General features: G+C 33.0%; 1 protein-coding gene across 2 annotated transcripts in view; it reads right to left on the bottom strand.

The window, feature by feature from the left end:
- Positions 1-23971, bottom strand: part of LOC145296907 (parkin coregulated gene protein-like) — a 79970-nt gene that overhangs the window by 20111 nt on the left and 35888 nt on the right. For both annotated transcript variants that reach the window (XM_080143069.1, XM_080143070.1), the window contains exons 2-3: positions 22231-22365; positions 2061-2232 (exon numbers count right to left, since the gene is read on the bottom strand). In XM_080143069.1, the coding sequence (XP_079999195.1) occupies positions 2061-2232; positions 22231-22365 (307 nt within the window). The remainder of the gene's footprint in view (positions 1-2060; positions 2233-22230; positions 22366-23971) is intronic.

Below are 23971 nucleotides of genomic sequence, written 5' to 3'. Positions count from 1 at the left end.
AAATCGATGAACTACATTGAAAATAAAAATATTCTTTTGAACAACACTGACCAATATTCGGCATATATGTCTGACAAAATTGATTATTTTATCTACCATTTGCTAAACTATTCCAGTAAATGAAATAGGGGAAAATCTGACTTCATAAACTTCCCTTTCTTCCTCCATGTGCATAATGTCAGGCAGAATTTATGCAAATAAAACTTCATTGCAAGCTCTTCTTGATTGTGAAACACATTACTTTGATTCAATATTTCGTTTCAGTTATGAAACTTTATCAAGAATAAGTATTTAATAAACAGAATCAAAATAAATATACAAAAGGTTAGAATGGGTAGAAGGAGAGAGGGGAGCCCATAAAGTGCATATATGGAGTGAAGGACTGTGTTCGAGTGGGGGTAAAGTGGGATTTGTTGCCACTATAAATAATAATTTTTACCTCCACTCTTTATCTGTGCCTAAATCTAAACGTAGATTCCATGAACAAAGCTTTTTTTCTTAGAACTGCACGCCCATGAAATTCTCTTCCGTTTTCCTGCTTTTCAGCTGACTACAATATGGTCATCTTCAAGTCCAATGTAAACAAATTCTTGATGAGCTGGTCCTCTAAGTAATCTAATTTACCAAATTTACACTACTAACGATTACTATAATATTGTCCCATTGACTACTGTACACTCATTAACCCTTATCCCTGAATGACCTCTGGGCCTTGATAAGTGGTGACTCCCTTGTAAAAAAAAAAAAAAAAAAAAAAAGGTTGGATATTGCATGTGTGAAAGATGATTAATAAAAGATGAATAGTGAATGTTTTTTTCTCCCTGTGTCAGGCAGAACTGCTACAAATAGAGTTTCATTGCAAGAGCTTCTTGGCTTTGGAACATATTACCATGGGACTGCTCCTCTGGAGATTTCAACAAGGTCGACTTCAAATTTAATATCAACAAATTTCTGTCTTAAATCGGTTTCATAACTACTCAAACTTAATACATTCCATCAACCATCCTCCAATCCTCCCAAAATGTTCTTCATCTTTCAACTCACAATCATTCCATCTCATTAATCCTCATCCTTAAGTGGCTTTTGGCTTTGAGTAGTGTTTATTAATTAATAAAATAAAATAATCTCTAATATAAATATCACCTGTCTGGTTAAATGTATGTATGTATGTATGTATGTATGTATGTCTTACAAAAACTTTGGACAGAGGTGATTTATCCTGACAAGATCAGTATCATTTTGAAGCTCAGCGTCTCAGATGACAAATATCGAAAAATTGGCCCAAAACATTATTTCCTTCACCCTAACCTCGGCCGTTTTGTACAAGGAGGGGTGGATTTTTTTCGCTGACATTTTAGCAAGTCATCGTCACTGTTGGATTGACTTCGGTTAAGTTCAACGCTTTTGAATTCTAGTCGTATCATGGAGACGTCGGCTAAGACGTCAGATTTTCTTTCACTTTCTTTTCTGCCTTCGTGGCATGGGTTTGAGCCTGCCTGCCTACTACCACTTTTTTTTTTTTTGCTGAACACACACCTCCAAACACCCGGGCAACGCCTAGCACCTAAGCTAGTCTATAATATAAATCTCATCTGTCTGTTTATATGTATGTATGTATGTATGTATGTTTGTATGTCTGCCTAAAACTTTTGACAGAGGCGACGGATTTTCACGAGATTAGTATCATTTTGAAGCTCGACGTCTCAGACGACAAATATCGAAAAATTGGCCCAAAACATTAATTCCTTCATCCTCAACTGGGCAGTTTTCTACAAGGAGGGGTCGATTTTTTTTTGCGAACCATTTTTACAAGTCATCGTATCGGTTGGATTGATTTTGCCTAACTTTAACGCTCCAAACTTCCAGTTACATCATGGAGTAACAGTAAGACATCAGATTTTTTTCTTTTCCACCATCACAGGTTTGAGCCTGCCTAAAACTTTTTTTTTTTTGTTCAACACACATCTCCAAATACCCGGGCAATGCCGGGCACCCAAGCATGTAGTAAATAAAATAACCTCATTCCACAGAACGTGAAAAGGTAAAAATTCTTGGCTGACCTTTGATTGGGATAATCAGTTGGGGAATGCATGGTAGTATTTTATTGCCTCCGTGTTCTAGCATGTCGTGAATCCCTTGGCGCGCAAAAAACTCGTACGGATGTTGGGTTTCTCGAAGACCTTCAAAGAACAGCGGGAAATAATGATAGTAATCCATTTTCTCTATTTCCACCTGAAAATATTTGCAAAAACAAAAAAGACAGAAAAGCATTTTTAAATTTTCATAACATGGAGGAAAGAAATAGATAAAATGAAAAAAAATTTTGAAACAAAAAAAAAAAAAAAATTAATAAAATTTGGCTTATTTTTATGGGTCGCTAGGGAAAAATATTGCAGGAATAGAGGAAACAAAGTTGGGATAAAAATGGTAACATTCAATGCTTCTTCCGTTTGATAATTACAAGAAACCTTCCGAACCACTGATAGCCATGGCTAATGATACATTACCTGAAAGTACTTTGTTCAAACTCCTCGGCTTAACGTTCACAGGGAACATGAATTAGAATAGACACATTGGGGGCATTGCCAAGGCTGCTGCAAAGAAGGTGGGCTCTCTCTCTCTCTCTCTCTCTCTCTCTCTCTCTCTCTCTCTCTCTCTCTACTGTGCTAGAAAGTTACTTACTCTCAAAAAGAGAGTCTTCAACCTAATAGGTCCTGAACTGTCAGCTTGGCTTCAACCGCTGTCCCATCGATGAAATGTTGCACCCCTCAGACTGTTTTACATATATTTTAATAGCAAGTGCTCCAACGATGTAAATACCTCCGACAAACCCAACAACCAGCAAACTTTCACTCCTACATAGTAGAGATACCCAGATGCCAAAAGGCCTTCCACTCTAATAGTTTCTTCCCTCAGATTGCTAAATTTTGGAAGTCTATCCCGGGTCCCAGCATTAGAATAGTGGTTCCCAAACTTGATAAGATGCTGTAGTGGTTTCAAAACTTTTATACATGATGTAATGGTTTCAAAACTTTTTTTACATGATGTAATGGTTTCCAAACTTTTATACATGATGTAATGGTTTCCAAATTTTATAACATTATGTAGTGGTTCCCAAACTTTTTTTTTACATGATGTAGTAGTTTCCAAACTTTTTTTACATGATGTAATGGTTTCCAATATTTTTTACATGATGTAGTGATTCCGAAACTTTTTTTTACATCATGTAGTAGTTTCCAAACATTTTTACATGATGTAGTGATTCCCAAACGTTTTTACATGATGTAATGGTTTCCAAACTGTTTTTACATGATTTAATAGCCTTCACATTTTTTTACATGATGTAATGATTTCAAAAGTTTTTGATATGATGTAATGGTTTCCAAACTTTTTAAAATGATGTAATGGTTTCCAAAATTTTTTAAATGATGTAATAGTTTCTAAACTTTTTTTATATGGTGCAGTGATTCCCAAACTTTTTTACATGATATGGTGATTCCCAAACTTTTTTACATGATATAGTGTGGTTCCCAAACTATTTTTAACATGATATAGTGGTTCCCAAACTATTTTTAACATGATTTAATGGCTCCCAAACTTTTTTAACATGATATAGTGATTCTCAACATTTTTTTACATGGTAGTGGTTTTCAAACTTTTTTTTAGATAATAGTGGTTTTCAAACTTTTTTTTAGATAATAGTGGTTTTCAAACTTTTTTTTACATAATATTGGTTTTCAAACTTTTTTTTACATTATAGTGGTTTTTAAACTTTTTTTTACATAATAGTGGTTTTAAAACTTTTTTTTACATAATATTGGTTTTCAAACTTTTTTTTACATAATAGTGGTTTTTAAACTTTTTTTTACATAATAGTGGTTTTAAAACTTTTTTTTACATAATATTGGTTTTCAAACTTTTTTTTACATAATAGTGGTTTTTAAACTTTTTTTTACATAATAGTGGTTTTAAAACTTTTTTTTACATAATAGTAGTTTTCAAACTTTTTTTTACATCATAGTAGTTTTCAAACTTTCAGTCACCCACACTGAGAAAAATACAATTGCAAATTACTTAGGACCTCTTTCTACACATGGCTGATGGAACAAGGGCATGATGCCCCCGTGAAGTAAATAAAGGATTCTAGTCGAAATTTCGTCCTAATTCTCGAGTTCGACAGAAACATTCTCGAGTTCAACAAAGTATACGTGAAGAAGGTTGGAGGTTACATCGACCAAAAAATTGTGAAAATGAGACTTAAGATGAGAACGGAAGCCTGAAAAATCCAAATAATACAAATAATCCTCATCTCCAAAATTAAGAAACTTAAAGTTGTAGAATTATTATTTTATCATCTTTTATTTTTAGAAAATTTGTCCATAATTCAGTGTGAATTAAATCTAACATTGAACAAAACAAAAGGGGAGCTTTATCATATTTAATCGTGTTTCTTTTTTATTGCTCCAATAAAATCCTTAAGTTTTTAGACTTTTAAATATTATCTAGATAAGAAATATCTACAAAGAATTTGTTAATATTGTAAACGTATAACAATTAAAACAAACGGTTTACATAACATTTTATTGTTTTTATCGTTTAATCATCGATGTAATAATGTGTTACAATTTATTAATACAAACAACTCAGCCTCTAACTTTTTGCACCGATATAAACTTGTAATTTCCACCTATAACAACTTGTAATTTCCACCTGTAAAAACTTGTAATTTCAACCTATAACAACTTGTAATTTACACCTATAACAACTTGTAATTTCCACCTATAACAACTTGTAATTTCCACCTGTAACAACTTGTCATTTCCATCTATAACAACTTGTAATTTCCACCTATAACAACTTGTAATTTCCACCTGTAACAACTTATAATTTACACCTATAACAACTTGTAATTTACACCTATAACAACTTGTAATTTCAGCCTATAACAACTTGTAATTTCAACCTATAACAACTTGTAATTTCAACCTGTAACAACTGGTAATTTCCACCTATAACAACTAGTAATTTCCACCTATAACAACTTGTAATTTACACCTATAACAACTTGTAATTTCAACCTATAACAACTAGTAATTTCCACCTATAACAACTTGTAATTTACACCTATAACAACTTGTAATTTCAACCTATAACAACTTGTAATTTCAACCTGTAACAACTTGTAATTTCCACCTATAACAACTAGTAATTTCCACCTATAACAACTTGTAATTTCAACCTGTAACAACTTGTAATTTCCACCTGTAACAACTAGTAATTTCCATCTATAACAACTTGTAATTTCAACCTGTAACAACTTGTAATTTCCACCTATAACAACTAGTAATTTCAACCTATAACAACTTGTAATTTACACCTATAACAACTTGTAATTTCCACCTATAACAACTTGTAATTTCAACCTGTAACAACTTGTAATTTCCACCTATAACAACTAGTAATTTCCACCTATAACAACTTGTAATTTACACCTATAACAACTTGTAATTTCCACCTATAACAACTTGTAATTTCCACCTATAACAACTTGTAATTTCCACCTATAACAACTTGTAATTTCCACCTATAACAACTTGTAATTTCAACCTGTAACAACTTGTAATTTCAACCTATAACAACTAGTAATTTCCACCTATAACAACTTGTAATTTCAACCTGTAACAACTTGTAATTTCCACTTGTAACAACTAGTAATTTCCATCTATAACAACTTGTAATTTCAACCTGTAACAACTTGTAATTTCCACCTATAACAACTAGTAATTTCCACCTATAACGACTTGTAATTTCCACCTATAACAACTTGTAATTTCCACCTATAACAACTTGTAATTTCAACCTGTAACAACTTGTAATTTCCACCTATAACAACTAGTAATTTCCACCTATAACAACTTGTAATTTACACCTATAACAACTTGTAATTTCCACCTATAACAACTAGTAATTTCCACCTATAACAACTTGTAATTTACACCTATAACAACTTGTAATTTCAACCTATAACAACTTGTAATTTTAACCTGTAACAACTTGTAATTTCCACCTATAACAACTAGTACTTTCCACCTATAATAACTTGTAATTTCAACCTGTAACAACTTGTAATTTCCACCTGTAACAACTAGTAATTTCCATCTATAACAACTTGTAATTTCAACCTGTAACAACTTGTAATTTCCATCTGTAACAACTAGTAATTTCCACCTATAACAACTTGTAATTTACACCTATAACAACTTGTAATTTCCACCTATAACAACTAGTAATTTCAACCTGTAACAACTTGTAATTTCCATCTGTAACAACTAGTAATTTCCACCTATAACAACTAGTAATTTACACCTATAACAACTTGTAATTTCCACCTATAACAACTTGTAATTTCCACCTATAACAACTAGTACTTTCCACCTATAATAACTTGTAATTTCAACCTGTAACAACTTGTAATTTCCACCTGTAACAACTAGTAATTTCCATCTATAACAACTTGTAATTTCAACCTGTAACAACTTGTAATTTCCATCTGTAACAACTAGTAATTTCCACCTATAACAACTTGTAATTTCCACCTATAACAACTTGTAATTTCAACCTGTAACAACTTGTAATTTCCATCTGTAACAACTAGTAATTTCCACCTATAACAACTAGTAATTTACACCTATAACAACTTGTAATTTCCACCTATAACAACTTGTAATTTCCACCTATAACAACTTGTAATTTCAACCTGTAACAACTTGTAATTTCAACCTGTAACAACTAGTAATTTCCATCTATAACAACTTGTAATTTACACCTATAACAACTTTTAATTTACACCTATAACAACTTGTAATTTCAACCTATAACAACTTTTAATTTCAACCTGTAACAACTAGTAATTTCCATCTATAACAACTTGTAATTTACACCTATAACAACTTGTAATTTCCATCTGTAACAACTTATAATTTACACCTATAACAACTTGTAATTTCCATCTATAACAACTTGTAATTTCAACCTATAACAACTTGTAATTTCCACCTATAACAACTTGTAATTTCAACCTGTAACAACTTGTAATTTACACCTATAACAACTAGTAATTTCCATCTATAACAACTTGTTATTTACACCTATAACAACTTGTAATTTCAACCTATAACAACTTGTAATTTCAACCTGTAACAACTAGTAATTTCCATCTATAACAACTTGTAATTTACACCTGTAACAACTTATAATTTACACCTATAACAACTTGTAATTTCCATCTATAACAACTTGTAATTTCAACCTATAACAACTTGTAATTTCCACCTATAACAACTTGTAATTTCAACCTGTAACAACTTGTAATTTACACCTATAACAACTAGTAATTTCCATCTATAACAACTTGTAATTTACACCTATAACAACTTGTAATTTCAACCTATAACAACTAGTAATTTCCACCTGTAACAACTTGTAATTTCAACCTATAACAACTAGTTATTTCCACCTGTAACAACTTGTAATTTCAACCTATAACAACTTGTAATTTCAACCTATAACAACTTGTAATTTCAACCTGTAACAACTTGTAATTTACACCTATAACAACTTGTAATTTCAACCTATAACAACTTGTAATTTACACCTATAACAACTTGTTATTTACACCTGTAACAACTTGTAATTTCCACCTATAACAACTAGTAATTTCCACCTATAACAACTTGTAATTTCAACCTGTAACAACTTGTAATTTCAAACTATAACAATTTGTAATTTCAACCTATAACAACTTGTAATTTCAACCTGTAACAACTTGTAATTTACACCTATAACAACTTGTAATTTCCACCTATAACAACTTGTAATTTCAACCTGTAACAACTTGTAATTTCCACCTGTAACAACTAGTAATTTCCATCTATAACAACTTGTAATTTCAACCTGTAACAACTTGTAATTTCCATCTGTAACAACTAGTAATTTCCACCTATAACAACTTGTAATTTACACCTATAACAACTTGTAATTTCCACCTATAACAACTAGTAATTTCCATCTATAACAACTTGTAATTTACACCTATAACAACTTGTAATTTCCACCTGTAACAACTTATAATTTACACCTATAACAACTTGTAATTTCCATCTATAACAACTTGTAATTTCAACCTATAACAACTTGTAATTTCCACCTATAACAACTTGTAATTTCAACCTGTAACAACTTGTAATTTACACCTATAACAACTAGTAATTTCCATCTATAACAACTTGTAACTTACACCTATAACAACTTGTAATTTCCACCTGTAACAACTTATAATTTCCACCTATAACAACTTTTAATTTACACCTATAACAACTTGTAATTTCAACCTATAACAACTTGTAATTTCCACCTATAACAACTTGTAATTTCAACCTGTAACAACTTGTAATTTACACCTATAACAACTTGTAATTTCAACCTATAACAACTTGTAATTTACACCTATAACAACTTGTTATTTACACCTGTAACAACTTGTAATTTCCACCTATAACAACTAGTAATTTCCACCTATAACAACTTGTAATTTCAACCTGTAACAACTTGTAATTTCAAACTATAACAATTTGTAATTTCAACCTATAACAACTTGTAATTTCAACCTGTAACAACTTGTAATTTACACCTATAACAACTTGTAATTTCCACCTATAACAACTTGTAATTTCAACCTGTAACAACTTGTAATTTCAACCTGTAACAACTTGTAATTTCAACCTATAACAACTTGTAATTTCAACCTATAACAACTTGTAATTTCCACCTATAACAACTGGTAATTTCCACCTATAACAACTAGTAATTTCCACCTATAATAACTTGTAATTTCAACCTGTAACAACTTGTAATTTCAAACTATAACAACTTGTAATTTCCACCTATAACAACTTGTAATTTCAACCTGTAACAACTTGTAATTTCAACCTGTAACAACTTGTAATTTCAACCTATAACAATTTGTAATTTCAACCTATAACAACTTGTAATTTCCACCTATAACAACTGGTAATTTCCACCTATAACAACTAGTAATTTCCACCTATAACAACTTGTAATTTCAACCTGTAACAACTTGTAATTTCAAACTATAACAATTTGTAATTTCCACCTATAACAACTTGTAATTTCAACCTGTAACAACTTGTAATTTCAACCTGTAACAACTTGTAATTTCAACCTATAACAACTTGTAATTTCAACCTATAACAACTTGTAATTTCCACCTATAACAACTCGTAATTTCCACCTATAACAACTTGTAATTTCTACCTATAACAACTTGTAATTTCCACCAATAACAACTGGTAATTTCCACCTATAGCCTATTCGCGGCATACCATGGCACGCTAATGTGCTTGGTGATTGGGAATCACTGGGTTAAAGTTATTCATTACAGGTAACATTAACTGGAACAAATACATTGAAGACATTGCAAAGGCTTCTGCAAAGAAGGTGGGTTCCCCCTACCGTGCTGGAAAAATACTTACACTTGAGGTCATTCTGTATATCTACAAAGTCACCATTCGCCTATCCATGGAGTATTGTTTCCACATCTGGGTTGGCTCATCCACACTAGTCTCTCCCTCTTAGACAAGGATCCCAAAAACAGTCTCCAACCTAATAGGTCCTGCACTATCAACCAAGCTCCAACCTCTGTCCCATCGTCATAATGTTGGATCTTTGTGCATGTTTTACAAGTATTTTAATGAACATGCTCTGATGAACAAGAAACACTTGCACCCTCTCGATGTACATACCCCTGACAAACTCATTTAGCAACAAAATCCCATCCCTTCACTATGGAAATCCCTAGATGCAGGAAAGCCTTCGACTAATAGCTTAATTCTTGAGATTGCTAGACTTTTGAATTCCCTGTCTACTTCTTGCTTCCCTGACCGTACTGACACACAGAAGTTTAAATGTAATACATGGTCCCAAATAATAGCACCTTACGCCCAAGTGGCAATACGCCTTGCTTGAGGAGAAAAAGCATTAAATAAAATCGTATTGATAAATTGGTCAGAGTTTTTAAAGACTATCTGATCTATTGTTATTTTAATCCTTTACTGCCAGAATTTTTTTATGCCATAAATGAATTTTTTAATCATGAAACCCGCACATGACGGAAGTTAGCGGGCAACTAAGGCACGAACATAAATAAACCCCCTCATTCACTTGTTGAACCATGCATAGGCCTGTACTTTGAAGACCAGTTGGGCTGACAAACCATAGCGATATATAATATAACCCGGGTTACGCTGGCATGTTGGAAATAGGAAGTTGCTCGCAGATTGGTTGGTTCAAAAACAGTTCAAGGGGTTAAGATTGACGTATGTCAAATGCGGTAGCTAGGGTCAGCGATGACAACTGAGGTGTTTGAGTTCGTGTGAAAGAAGAACGATGCATGAAGAAAAAAGAGAGAAAAGATATCGTTTGGCTTGCATGAAAAAGCAGTCGGTTTTCTGAGTTTCGACATCTCACGCGAAGATGCGTCGAAGTAAGAAACGTAAGAAAGTTTGAGTGGTCGACAATGCGATGCTTCCATCCCTGTCCATTTGTTAAACAAATAAAGAGCCATGCTAGAAATCGGTGTTATGTCTTTCGTAAGATGTTTATTTCAGCATCAACCAAGACGGCAAAAAAAAGCATACCCAGCGAAGACCAAGAAACAGGAAAAAAGAGTATGGTGACTTTTATAGAAATACATATACACACACACTAGAAAGGGCACGACCACATCCATAGGCATATATATGGTGAACATCGTCGTTTGGGTGTAGTGCATTGTGCATAGTCATGAGTTTCCTGGTCTTCTGATCGAGGTGTCTTAATTCTTCTTTAGTCCATCCTTATTAGTGATACTTCTCATGTATTTGTACCTTTTATTAGGTATCTGCAATATAATTTAGTTTCTAGAAGTTTTCTTGTTCTCCTGAGGTATTGCTTTCCAATTCTCTCTTTCATTTCTGTGGCTTTGATGGTGTCTGCTTCCAAAACTCCCAGATATTTATAGGCGTCTTGTTCCCCTAGGGCCCTCATCTCCGTTTGGTTGGGTAGTTCCATGCCCTCTATTGTCTCCAGTTTTCCCTTTCTTATAACTAGTAGTGCGCACTTTTCCATATCAAACTCCATTTGGATATCCTGGCTGAAGATCCTGGTAGTGTTTATTAGTGTCTCTAGTTCTTTTTCGGTCCTTGCAAAAAGTTTCAGGTCGTCCATATACATTAGGTGGTTCATTTTTTTCTCTGTATTAGAGAACATATCCAGCTTGGCACTTTCTCGGTATACTGTTCAAGGATATCATGGCTAAATGATAGTGAATCTCCTTCGAAGATGCCTGTTTGTATGTTAATTTCTGTTATATGTTGTCCACCAGTTGTCAATTTCAGTCTCCATGTTTTCATTGCATTTTCTATTACATTTATGATCCTGCTTGGTATTTTATACATTTTTAAACATTCTATTATCCATGTTTGCAGGATCCTGTCGTATGTTTTTTTTTTGTAATCGATCCATGCCATGGCTAAATTCTTTCTCCTTATTATTATTATTATTATTATTATTATTATTATTATTATTATTATTATTATTTATTTATTTATTGGATGAAAGGAATTTCTAAATTGTTTAAAAAAATGGTGAAAATGTTAATATCATTGATAATAAATACCGTTTGTTATCATTTACACTGATTATTTGCATGTCACCATTTTTTAAAATCGTCTTTTTGATAAAAGAGGGAACGATAAGAGAAAGAAAAGGATAACTAGATCACGTGACTAACGATTGTCTCACTTATCTAGAAAATGATTTATAAAACAATATTGCATCAAGACCTCCCATTTTATGTTGTGAGAGAGAAAGAGGTGGGAGGGGGAGACAACAAGAGGAAGAGAGTAACAAGAGAAAGAAAGAGGGAGAAAAAGAGAAAGATAGACGATGAGAAAGACAGAGAGAAGGAGACAAAGAAAGAGGTGGGGGAAAACATTAAAAGAGAGCAAGATGCTAAGAGAAATAAAGAGAGAGAGGGGGAAAGAGGGAGACGGAGAGATAGAGAGGGAGAGAAAACGAGAGGAAGAGAAAGAAACAAAGAGGGTGGCAAGAAAGGGACAGGGGAGGGAGGGAAAAAGAGAGAAATGCAGAGAGAGAGAGAGACATACAGAAAGAAAGAGAGAGAGAGGGAGAAGAGGAACAAGGAGAGAGAGAAGGATGGCAAAAAAGAGAGCGGTGGAGAGAGAAAAATAGCGAGAAAAAGAGAGAGAGCGACGCAGTGAGAGAGAGACGCAGTGAGAGAGAAAGACGCAGTGAGAGAGAGAGAGAGAGAGAGAGAGAGAGAGAGAGAGAGAGAGAGAGATGCAGAGGGAAATAAAGACAGCGAAGTTGTTATCTATGCGTAAAACAATTTAAAGCTGATATTTTTTATTTGTTTTATTTCCACAAATTATTCCACTAGATTAGATTATCACGGTTTCAAAGTTTAAGTATTTATTTACTGTAAATATTGAGTTATTAATGGTTTAAAATCCTGGTGTCGTTCAGTGGAAGTTGAAAATGATTTAAAAAGCTTTTATCCAACGTGGCTTCATTAAAAAGCTGGGATTAACAAATTAGTGTCACAACATGTTACATCACATGTGACATTAATTTGCAATCACTTAAAATCTCAATGGAATATTTCACATTGAAATGTTGGCCAACATTTATGTTGGCATCAAGGCCCAACGCTTAAACATACTATAAATACGTATATAATCGCAAGAAAAATACAAAAGGGATTAAATTTATATTTTTTATTTTCGGTTTGGTATGGAGAGGTTAGCAGTCCTTCCCGTTAACCTGCACAATGTCTCTTGAATGTAAGGGTGGGGGGTTACTATTTGGGACTAACTCTACAGACACACTATGTAATGAGTTGAACAGCGAGATTTCTAGCAGTTCGAGGGAATAAACTATTAGTAGAAGGATTCCAAGCATCTAAGGATCTCTAAAGTGTATGGGTGGGGTCTTGCTGCTTGTTGATTAAGCAGGGGTATTTGTGTCGGGGATGCAACATTTTGGCGATGGGACAGGGGTTGGAGTTTGGTTAATAGTGCGGGACCAATTAGATTGGAGCTTATTTTGGACCCTATTAAGCTTGCCTAAATTCAGGGTAGCTAGTCGTCAGGAGACACCAACCGGCTATTTGTTCCAATGCCCATTGACGTCCAGCTACCTTTCTAGTGCCCGACGACATCCAACTATCTGTTCCAGAGCCTACTGATGTCCAACTACCTGTTCAAGTGCCATTGGCATCAAGCTACATGTTTCCAGTGACAGATACTGAATATACGATCTCCATTACCTACAAATTTACCATTTCGGGTTTCGGTAAATAAAACATGATATCCATCGCCTTTGAACGAATATCAGTCTGTTATTCTTCTTTGCTCTTGCTGTTATCTTTTTGCCTTTGTGTCTACGTTGTTAGTTGTTCGATTTAAACCTTCACATCTCTCGATTCACTGCAACAATATATATATATATATATATATATATATATATATATATATATATATATATATATATATATATATATATATAAAGCAGGGCACTCAGTGTTGTCCCGTTGTAAACTATGCTTAAATATGATATTGCAAATTACGTATTTATTATTATATATATCATTATTATTATTATTATTATTATTATTATTATTATTAAATATAATAATAATAATAATAATAATATATATATATATATATATATATATATAATCAATAGAGAATCAGCTCTATAATAATAAATACGTAATTTGCAATATCATATTGAAGCATATTTTACAACCGGACAACACTGAGTGGCCTGCTTATTAATTTGAGGTTGCTATTTTTCAAAGGTAGGGTAACCAGTGAAATACAACGAGGGTTAATACAAGAGTGTTCAATACGGAAGTAGAGCCAGTGATATTTTCAATTTGTCTTTACATAAGCAGTAATTTGTTGCTACACAGTCATGAGCATGTTTCAGTCTTCTAGTATTTAGTAACTAAAGACCTTTTCAGGCAACAACGCTTATATTCTTAATCTAATAAGAATTCTGCTTTGGAATATAAGCATTGTTGCCTGGAGAGGTCTGTAGTTACTGAAAACTAGAAGACTGAAACATGCTCATTACTGTGTAGCAACAAATTACTGCTTATGTAAAGACAAATTGAATATATATATATATATATTTTTTCAGAATGTGAGAGATTATATATAATAAATTCCACAGCCAAACAACCTTGCAGCTCACAAGAGCCATGACAGTCAACGAACTGGAAGTCCAAGACTCGAGTTTTGCCCTCATTTGAGCTCATCAGTTAGACACATCCAAACTCAGGATTCGAAACCGGATTTAAAACCCGAGCCTCCTGCATGTGAGGCAAGCACTTTACCAACTGAGCAAACGCCCAGCACACAAGAATTCTGTGTGCGCGGCGTTTGCTCAGTTGGTAGAGTGCTTGCCTCGCATGCAGGAGGCTCGGGTTTCAAATCCAGAATTCAGATGTGTTTAACTGATGAGCCCAAATGAGGGCGAAACTCGAGTCTTGGACTTCCGGTTCGTTGACTGTCATGGCTCTTGTGGGCTGCGATGTTGTTTGGTTGTGGACTTTATTATATATATATATATATATATATATATATATATATAAAATTATTTACTATAATAATTATATATATATATATATATATATATATATATAAAATTATTTACTATAATAATTATTAAATACCTACAGACACTAGTGTTCCATCCTTTTGGGAATCTTCAGTGCAGGGTGTCATGATTAACACCAGTCGATAGATTTGAATGGCGACAGAAGCCATCTCTAACCACGAGAAATGCCGTTGAATTTTAAACATTTATTTCATTAAATGTTTTTAACGTCAGTCAGAGGGATTTAATCATTATATGACGATCTGCGTGTAAGAGATGAATTGACCGACTTTTTAATTCAACTGTAAAGTGCTCAACCATAAGAAACGAGTTTCTTAAAGGGGCCCACATAATTATTGACTATAATAATTACACTTTATTAAATACTAGCGGGGGTACCCAGCGTTTGCCGGGTTGTTTGTGAGTGTGTGTGTGTGTGTGTGTGTGTGTGTGTAAGGGGGGGGGGGTAAATAAAGTAAAGAAAAACGAAAACAAAACAAAAAAAACATCGAACAAACATAAAACTTCTTTAAAAAAGAAATTGGAAAAAACAAAAAGCAAAAATAAGGGAAAAAAATGATGAACGTGGTTGGAAAAGCAAAAGCAAAGAAACAGCGAAAAGCGAAAGAAAAGAAAAATGGCATAAATAACCCTTTGTTTTGGTTAAGTCCCTGATGCATTTCACCCAGTAGAAAACATAGAACAAAAAGGAACGTTAAAATTCCATTCCAGTTTTTTTAAGCAACTACAAAACGAAATAAAACGGAAATGATGTATTATAGGTTTATTTTATAAAAAAAAAAAAATGGAAAGAATCCTTTTTTTTTTAAGTGTATAAATGTTGGGGGAAAAATGGTAATCAAGCAATGTAAAAGTAAGCATGAGATAAGAATTAATGTTTGTGGGAATGTTGGTATCAGTTAATTCTGTGGTGCGTTTCACCCAATAGGAAGCATACAACGGAAAGGCACGATGAAATTCCATTTCAGTTTTTTTAAACAACTATGAAATACAGAAAACCGAAACCGGCGTTCATAATTGTCCCTTGTGAACGATCACGCAACAGTGTAAATGGATGCTGGGGGAAGAAGGAATTAATTAGAGAGAAAAGATTTTACTACTTCCAGTGATTTTAACCCATTTTGGTAGGGAACTCACAGCAGAAAAAATATAGGAATCTACGATTATCGAGGTAGTGGAAAGGTAATATGCCTATAACACACCTCAAATATTGTGCTGCAGTTTGTGTAGATTACATTTGCATGAAATGTCTTGATTTTTAATCTTATTAAGATCAAAATCAGAGGGGAACTAATGAGTTCATTTTATATATATAGGGATTACTTATTTTATTTATCTATTATTATTTTATTATTACTATTTATTTATTCAATGTTATTATTTCTTTAAATTTATTCATATTTTTTTTAATTAATTCATTCATATTATTATTATTAAGTTACTATTATATTTATTTAAAATAATATTTATTATTATTATAATTAGTATATAATATATATAATATTCATCATACTATTATTTTTCTGTTTATACGTTCTTTTTAATTTCTTATCTATTTATTCATTAATTCTTAGTGTTATTTACACATATATTGAAACTAGTTCTTTTTTATGTTGATTGTTACATATAGGGGTTTCATTAAAAGAGAGTCTTAGAGAGAGATGCTTCGAAAGAGAGTTTTATTAAGAGGGATGTTGAAAGACTCAGAGAGAGAGAGAGAGAGATGTTGTTGTAAGAGACTTAGAGAGATTGTTCGTGTTATGATTCTTATATATTAAATGTTCATTCCTTAGATGCGTAGAAGAAGAAAGCTCTTAGAATGATGAGATAGTGTTCACTGTTCAGACATTGTGTAGACATGAAATATTGATTCACATTGTGGATATGAGATGTGTATGTAAAGACATTTTATAACACAGACATATAATAACAATTCAATTTACCTTTTTGTAGGAATCACAAACACAAGACGACGTTTTACAAAAATACAGATGAGTTTATTCTTCACACGACCGGCCGTGATTTTCATCATCAAGAATTCAAAGCTTCACATTTTAGTTTCAAAGTGATCGTCTCGCTTCCTAGACGTTCGAATTCCCAGACCCTCTCTGAGTTTCTCACTGACTAACCTGTCTCTAATTAACTATCACTTCCTATATTGAGAAATCCATGCATGTCCGGTCACGTGACTAAAATTCACGTGCCCTCAACATGCATGGACTTGCACGTTTCCAATATTATGATTTCCCAATAACCTATTTTTTTTGTTGTTGTTTTCACAAAAGAATTCAACCTACATATCTAATTTATTTAACCCATATTTTATTATCCACATTCTTTTAACAATTGAATAGTTTATTTATTATTTATTTCATCAGAATTAACAATTTACTGGACATTCCATTTAAACCTATTGTTCTTTAAAACTTATGTCCAGGGTTCGATTTCTGCTTTCTCTCATTTTATTTTCATTTTAACTAATCTCTCTATTTTTATACTTACATGAAAAGGGGACAGCCCTTATCATGTAACATGATGCCGGTTGGATCAAACGCACACATGTTTACAAATTTAAAAACCATTTTTGAAGAACACTACGTTCTTCTTTGTCAAGCGTGAACATTATGGCAAGAAATGAACGCTTCCCAAATATTTCCAGCATTCTCAACGGTTTCCATTTTGATTTATTTCACTACATTTTGTGACAAAGGGCGGATCACTGCTCAAAATATCAAAATAAAATAGCGCAACCGGCATAACAAATGCTTCTATGGCCAGTTAAAAATTAAGTAATAGATTACGTGATTCCTAAGTGAAAAATCTTTAACAATTCGAAATAATCTTTCTTCCTCGACTGCTTGCAAACGAGATCTTTCTACAGATTTGGATTATGCAAATTTTGAATTTAGATATATTTGTCAACATAATGAAGCCGACTTTTCCTTATGAGAAAATTTACTCTTATGATCATTTTGCTTTGTAAAAACCTAACTATTCCATATTTTTTCATCTGGTTTATAATCTTTGTTTTAATTTACTGCTTTCTTATTTTTCATTTCTTTCCCCCATTTCATGACCTCTTTGCACGAAAACATTTTTGCATATATGACTAGTTTTCATATAATGCAGTTTCAAATTACGCAAGTACCAGCAAATTCATAGCTTCGTTATAATATTCATTTGCTTATATCTTTCCTCTGATGAGAAGAACGCCTTTCTTTGAAAGTTCACGGATTAAGGGAATCTTAATATTCTTATTTGAGTATCCTGTCAAACAATAAATTTTTGTAAAGTATAATTTCCAATCTTAAATTGTGTTTTATATATATATATATATATATATATATATATATATATATCTGCTCAGCCTCCTTCAGTCTTTAACAGATTATGGATACCCACGTGAGAGTTTCAGTGTGTGAAATTTTTTTGGCAGGAGATGTGCAAGACGACTGGAAACAAATGGTGAGGTAAACGGAGAGCACATACAGCGCATAAAATTCCCAAATGATCACCCATCTGGTACTAACCAGGCTCAATGTTGCTTAACTTTGGTGATCTGACAAGAACCGGTGTGTCAACGTGAGTATCCTGATTATATATATATATATATATATATATATATATATAGGTTCCTGTAAAAGTCTGAGGAAGCTACAGACGGCCAAAAAAAACGGCCGAGTAGCTAAAACAATAATGTAACTTAACAGAAAGATATGGTAATAAAAAATAAAATGTATATATATATATATATATATATATATATATATATATATATATATATATATATATATATGTAACTCTTGGTTCGTTCGTTATCAATAAAACCATATTTCTACTTTACCAATTTATTTATCTTTAGAGTCGAGGGATCTTTTTATGTTATTAAAATAAATAAATATCGCAAATTATAAAAATGTTGAATAAAATCAAAATATTTTTCGTAAGCCGATACTGCGGACCTTTTTCTGGTAGAACTGAACTTCCGTTTCAATTCATTTCATACACCACGATTTGACGAGATGAATTAGAAGATTTAATTTTCTGTTTACTCAATAAGTAAAAAAAAACATCCCCTATTTTAATTTTAAAATTTTTTCTTTATTATATCAGGCAAAAAAAAAATTGCTCGCTAAAAGGTGCGTTAATTGGGGGCAGTGGAGGGCATGAGTAGCAATAATAGGCTAGAGTCGCCACTGATATATATATATATATATATATATATATATATATATATATATATATATATATATATATATATATATATATATGCATATATATATATATATATATATGCATATATATATATATATATATATGTATATATATATATATATATATATATATAAGATTAAATATAAGCTTCACAAAATTCATACTGTAATTGTCCACATGGACATAAGGCCTAACATATAAGGTATTGATTAACAATTAGTTTTAAGTTACAGTCTTTCTGGGGCTAAAAGTTCAATAATAGAATAATTAACACATCTATCTAGTCATGTTTGACAGGATGAGAACAATCTACCCTATGGATTAAATCAGGGGTTCCCATTACGTCAGTCACGATCAACTGGTCACTCACAGAGACTTTGTGGGTAGATCGCACGATATTGAAAAAAGGAAACGTTAGCGCTGACAAACTTTCAGAACCTCACGGCAAATCTGGAGACACAAAAGCTGTCATGTGCGCAGCCTGAGAGTGCACGCGAGATAAAACAAATTGGCAGTTGTCCGTCAACGTTTGCCAAACGCTTATAAGACTTTGCTTTATTCGAGCTGGTCGCTACATTCATGTGCTGCCCTTTCTAAAAAGATGCTGAGGTTGTTTCACTCGCATCGAAGATTGCAACCTGAACTCTTCTGGAGTGAGGGATCAGATTCAGACACTATAAACCGATATTTGGCTGAAGGCCAGAGCTCATGGACAATGATGGAACTTATTCAGAGGACCCCAACATCAGTAAACGTGCTACCTTCTTGACTGCATTATTTGGCTACTTTTTAAAAAAAAATTTTTTTAAATTACATTTTCACCCTAAACAAGGCACATTGCCACTTTGGTGTAGGGGGCTAATATCAGGGGCAACAACTACTGGGGTACTATGTAGGGATTTGGGCAGCAAGATGTCGGTTCACGTTGCACTTGAACTTCTGCAGGTCAGTACAGTTGGGGAAGCAGGGACCTGGAATGGAATTCCAAAGTCTAGCGGTTCTGGGGAAGAAACTACTGGAGTAGAAAGATCTTTTACATCTAGGGTTCTCTACACTTATTGATGTGAGTCAGCCTTTTCCCACATGAAAATCATTGTCCAAATATCGCTCCACCATGACTGATGAGTATCTATAAGTCTGCTTGAGGCTGGCTATTAGCAGCTACTTTCTGCACTATGCATCCCTGACTGATTCCATCAAATGCAAGTCATCAGAGTAAAGTAATAACAAAAAATGTGCAGAGTTGCACTGTGCAATATGGTTTGATGCAATAATGCAATGTACACCTGCATATACTGTATGTATAAAAATAGTTTACAATACATTTATAAATAATGGTTTTGCATTTTTAATAGGTGGTAGATCATTATATATATATTGTTATCATGTCCAGGTCATACATATTATAGAAAGCAGCGAGAACAGTTAAATCTGGAACTGGAGTTTAAAGAGTGCATTAACTATTTAATGATGCTAGATTTTAATGGGTGCATTAAATATTGAATGAGGCTGGAGTTGAATGGGTGCAGTAAATATTTAATGGGGCTGGTGTTGAATGGGTGCAGTAAATATTTAATGGGGCTGGTGTTGAATGGGTGCAGTAAATATTTAATGGGGCTGGTGTTGAATGGGTGCAGTAAATATTTAATGGGGCTGGAGTTGAATGGGTGTATTAAATATGGAATGGCATCCTAATTGATAGTTTGTTCATTTTATGCTCCTTTCATAATAGACAGGCATTTGGAGGTACTCCCTACCCGCATTCTTATAAGCCTTTTTATTTAATATGATGAATGAAGAAATTTGAAAGTGGGAAGAAATTCCAGAAAGATACTCCTCAAGTAAATTTCAATTTCCGGTTCCTCTTTTAAGACATCTATAGCACGAATTCATCTTGTTTTCAGTTTCAAACTAAACTACCCGTGACCCGTTGGGTTAGTATGTTATATTAGCTATGGAATTAATGTATGAGTGTGACACTTGTGACGTAAAGAAAATAGTTTTTTGTGACATAACAGAAACATTTCTATGAAAGTTCATATTAAAATGAACAGTTCATACTAATTTTTTTTTCTTTTTCTTCTAATGTAAGTTTTTATGCAGTTTTATTTTTGGAGAGATTTTCTTGTTCACTAAAGGCCAAATCAAATTTCAAACTTAAACGTGACAGACCAAAGAAAATGCTATTCTAAACCGAAACGTGACAGACTGACCAACCTACCAACAAAGTCGGTCATAAAGATTTAGCAATGCACTTAAAAAGATACTTCTACAAGCCGTCCCAGGCTATAATTGCCCGGGAATATTTATAGTTGCTTTTTTTGGCTTGCAGCGAGATATAATTATTACTAGGTTACCCATGACCCGTTGGGTCAGTATGTTATATTAGCTATAGAATTAATGTATGAGCGTAACACTTGTGACGTAAACAAAATGGTTTTTTGTGACATAACAGAAACATTTCTATGAAAGTATATTAAAATGAAAAAAAGAATATAAATAGATTTCTATGAGTCGTTCTCTTTATTATAATTGATTATTTTTGAAGAAAAAAAAACTTACAGCCATTGAATTATAAGTGGTTTGCCATACTTATAGGTAAATGTGCACAGAACAGATACCATAATGCTTCAAGTTAAAGTCAAATTTTGATATATCTTTTAATTTAAATGCGAAAAACCCCCCAAACAATTGGGACACTGAAAACGCACACAGTAAAACAGTACATTTTATTGACGCGTTGATTATTTATTTATAACACAAATTAAAAGAACATATTTCGGGGTTGGTAGTGTAGAAGAAAATGTATGAATGTTTTTCAAGAAAGGTGTATTAAAAAATGGAGAATAAATTTTTTTAAAATGAAGGCGGTGGGTAAATCGCCATTGTAAAATGCTTTTATGGGTGTCAACAGGTTAAAGTAGATTTATTTGTAAGAATATTGCGTTAAAATAACTTAAACGCAATACGGAAATGAACGATGTAAAAAAAATGCAGAAAGTATTAACAATTGTTTATTTGGATAATTTAAACACGAAAAAAAAAAAACAATTGGGATGCTGAAAATGTATGCAGTAAAACAATAGGTTTTATTATTGCATTGATTATTTGTTTATGTACGCATGCGCAACTGAAAGTCGTAAACCAGATGTTGGGCTACAACACCTGTTACAAGGTCATTTGAGTTTTATAATTATATAGATTGTTTTTATTTTTATTTAACATTTTTTAAAAGTAAAGAAGATATTTTACCTTCCAAGCAATTTTGTTTCCTTTTGTGTCAAATTCCAAAGCAATAGGAAAGTCACCTCTTTCATAGAATCTGCGAAAAGATGTTGCCTTTGAAGCTCTCGGTCTAAAGGCACCAGCATCAGGCGGTGGAGGAACCTGTCAAGATGAAGGAGAGCATTGTTAATTACATTGAAATGATCATGAAATATTTAATGATTGGTAATAAAAACAATATACAAAAGTCAAGAAAGAAAAAAAAAAAACTCGTCTTATTGCAAACAATGCAAATAAGTTTCCTTCCTTCTTTTGTGGGTCCAATATCAAACAGAATTTCCATGAACAGAGTTTCTTTCCAAGAGCTTTTCACATGTGGAACATGCTGCCACACAATTACTTCCCTGAGAACTACAACATAGTTATCTTCAAATCCAATGTTATTGACTACCTGTCATAATTTTAAATTCACCACTTATCAAGGCCCGGAGGCCACTCAAGGATAAGGGCTAATGAGTGTACAGTGGTCAAGAGGTACTTGTATGAGTATGGATGCTGGCACAGCTGTTTTGTGTTACTTTGGACAGAGAGTGTCCACTAATATATTTATTTTATTTTTTTTTACATAGGAATCACCACTTATCAAGACCTGGAGGTCACTCGAGGATAAGGATTAATGAATGTACAGTAGTCAATTGATTATATCGTAGTAACTGTGAGTAATGGAAATTTGGTAAATTCGATTACTTAAGGGGGTGGTTCATCAAGAACTTGTTTACGTTGGACTTGAAGACTACCAAATTGCAGCCGGAAAACAGGCAATCGGAAGACAATTCCACAGGCGTGCAGTTCTAAGAAAGAAGCTTTGTTCATGAAATCTACGTTTAGGTTTAGGCACAGATAAAGAGTGGGGGAAATTATTGACAGTGGTTTCAGCTAGAAGAGTGCTTTTTGTGAAAGTTTGGCGAAGGGGGGGGACCATAGATTGGAACTCAGACGAGGATTTGCCATGAAAATAACGATAAAGCAGAGGAAGGTTTGCAATGTCTCTTCTGAGGAGAGAGGTTGCAGGAAAGAGAAAAGGGCATCACCTACTAAGCTACAAAATCTATTTTGAACTCTGTCAAGGCAGGATACGATCTTTTTAGTAACTCCTTCCCAGATATGGCAAGAGTACTCCATCCTTGGACGTACCTGACTTTACCCAATATATAGTAGTGACTTCAAAAGTTAAAAACAAAAAATATGACTTGAGTCTCATCAGCTAGAATCGAAACCAAAACATATAAATCTCCAGTCTAAGTCGTTATCATTTGAGCTATTGTCAGGTGGATAAGAAATAGTTAAAAATGACCCGTCTTTAACATATAAATGTAGATTTGTGCATGCATACAAGAGCGCTTTAAGTCGGCTTATGACTATCAAAAGCCAATTTTTTTTCAATTTTGATTTCTTAGCAGATATTTTTACTGGCAAAACCAAATCGAATTTGTTCCATCGGTCTAAATCACAACTTCTTAAAACTTTTTATATTACATATAAATCATAATATCTACGAGTTAACAACGGAGGTCGCCTGTCTATTTAATTTACTCGACTTTGAAAAGATAAATATTCAACATTTTTCGCTCACCGCATGTGGATTAGGCTTTTCGTATAATAACAGCGACACTAATTCTGGCAGTGTTTTTCCGGTCGCGATCGCCGGAAATGTCCGAAAGCAATCAGCTTTGATCAATGTGGAAATTTTCCTTATATTAGACAATTG

This window comes from Euprymna scolopes, chromosome 17 (assembly GCF_053919585.1).
Source record: "Euprymna scolopes isolate OS-2025 chromosome 17, ASM5391958v1, whole genome shotgun sequence".
NCBI classification, from domain to species: Eukaryota; Metazoa; Mollusca; class Cephalopoda; order Sepiida; family Sepiolidae; genus Euprymna; species Euprymna scolopes.
This window is presented reverse-complemented; position numbering and strand designations above follow the sequence as displayed.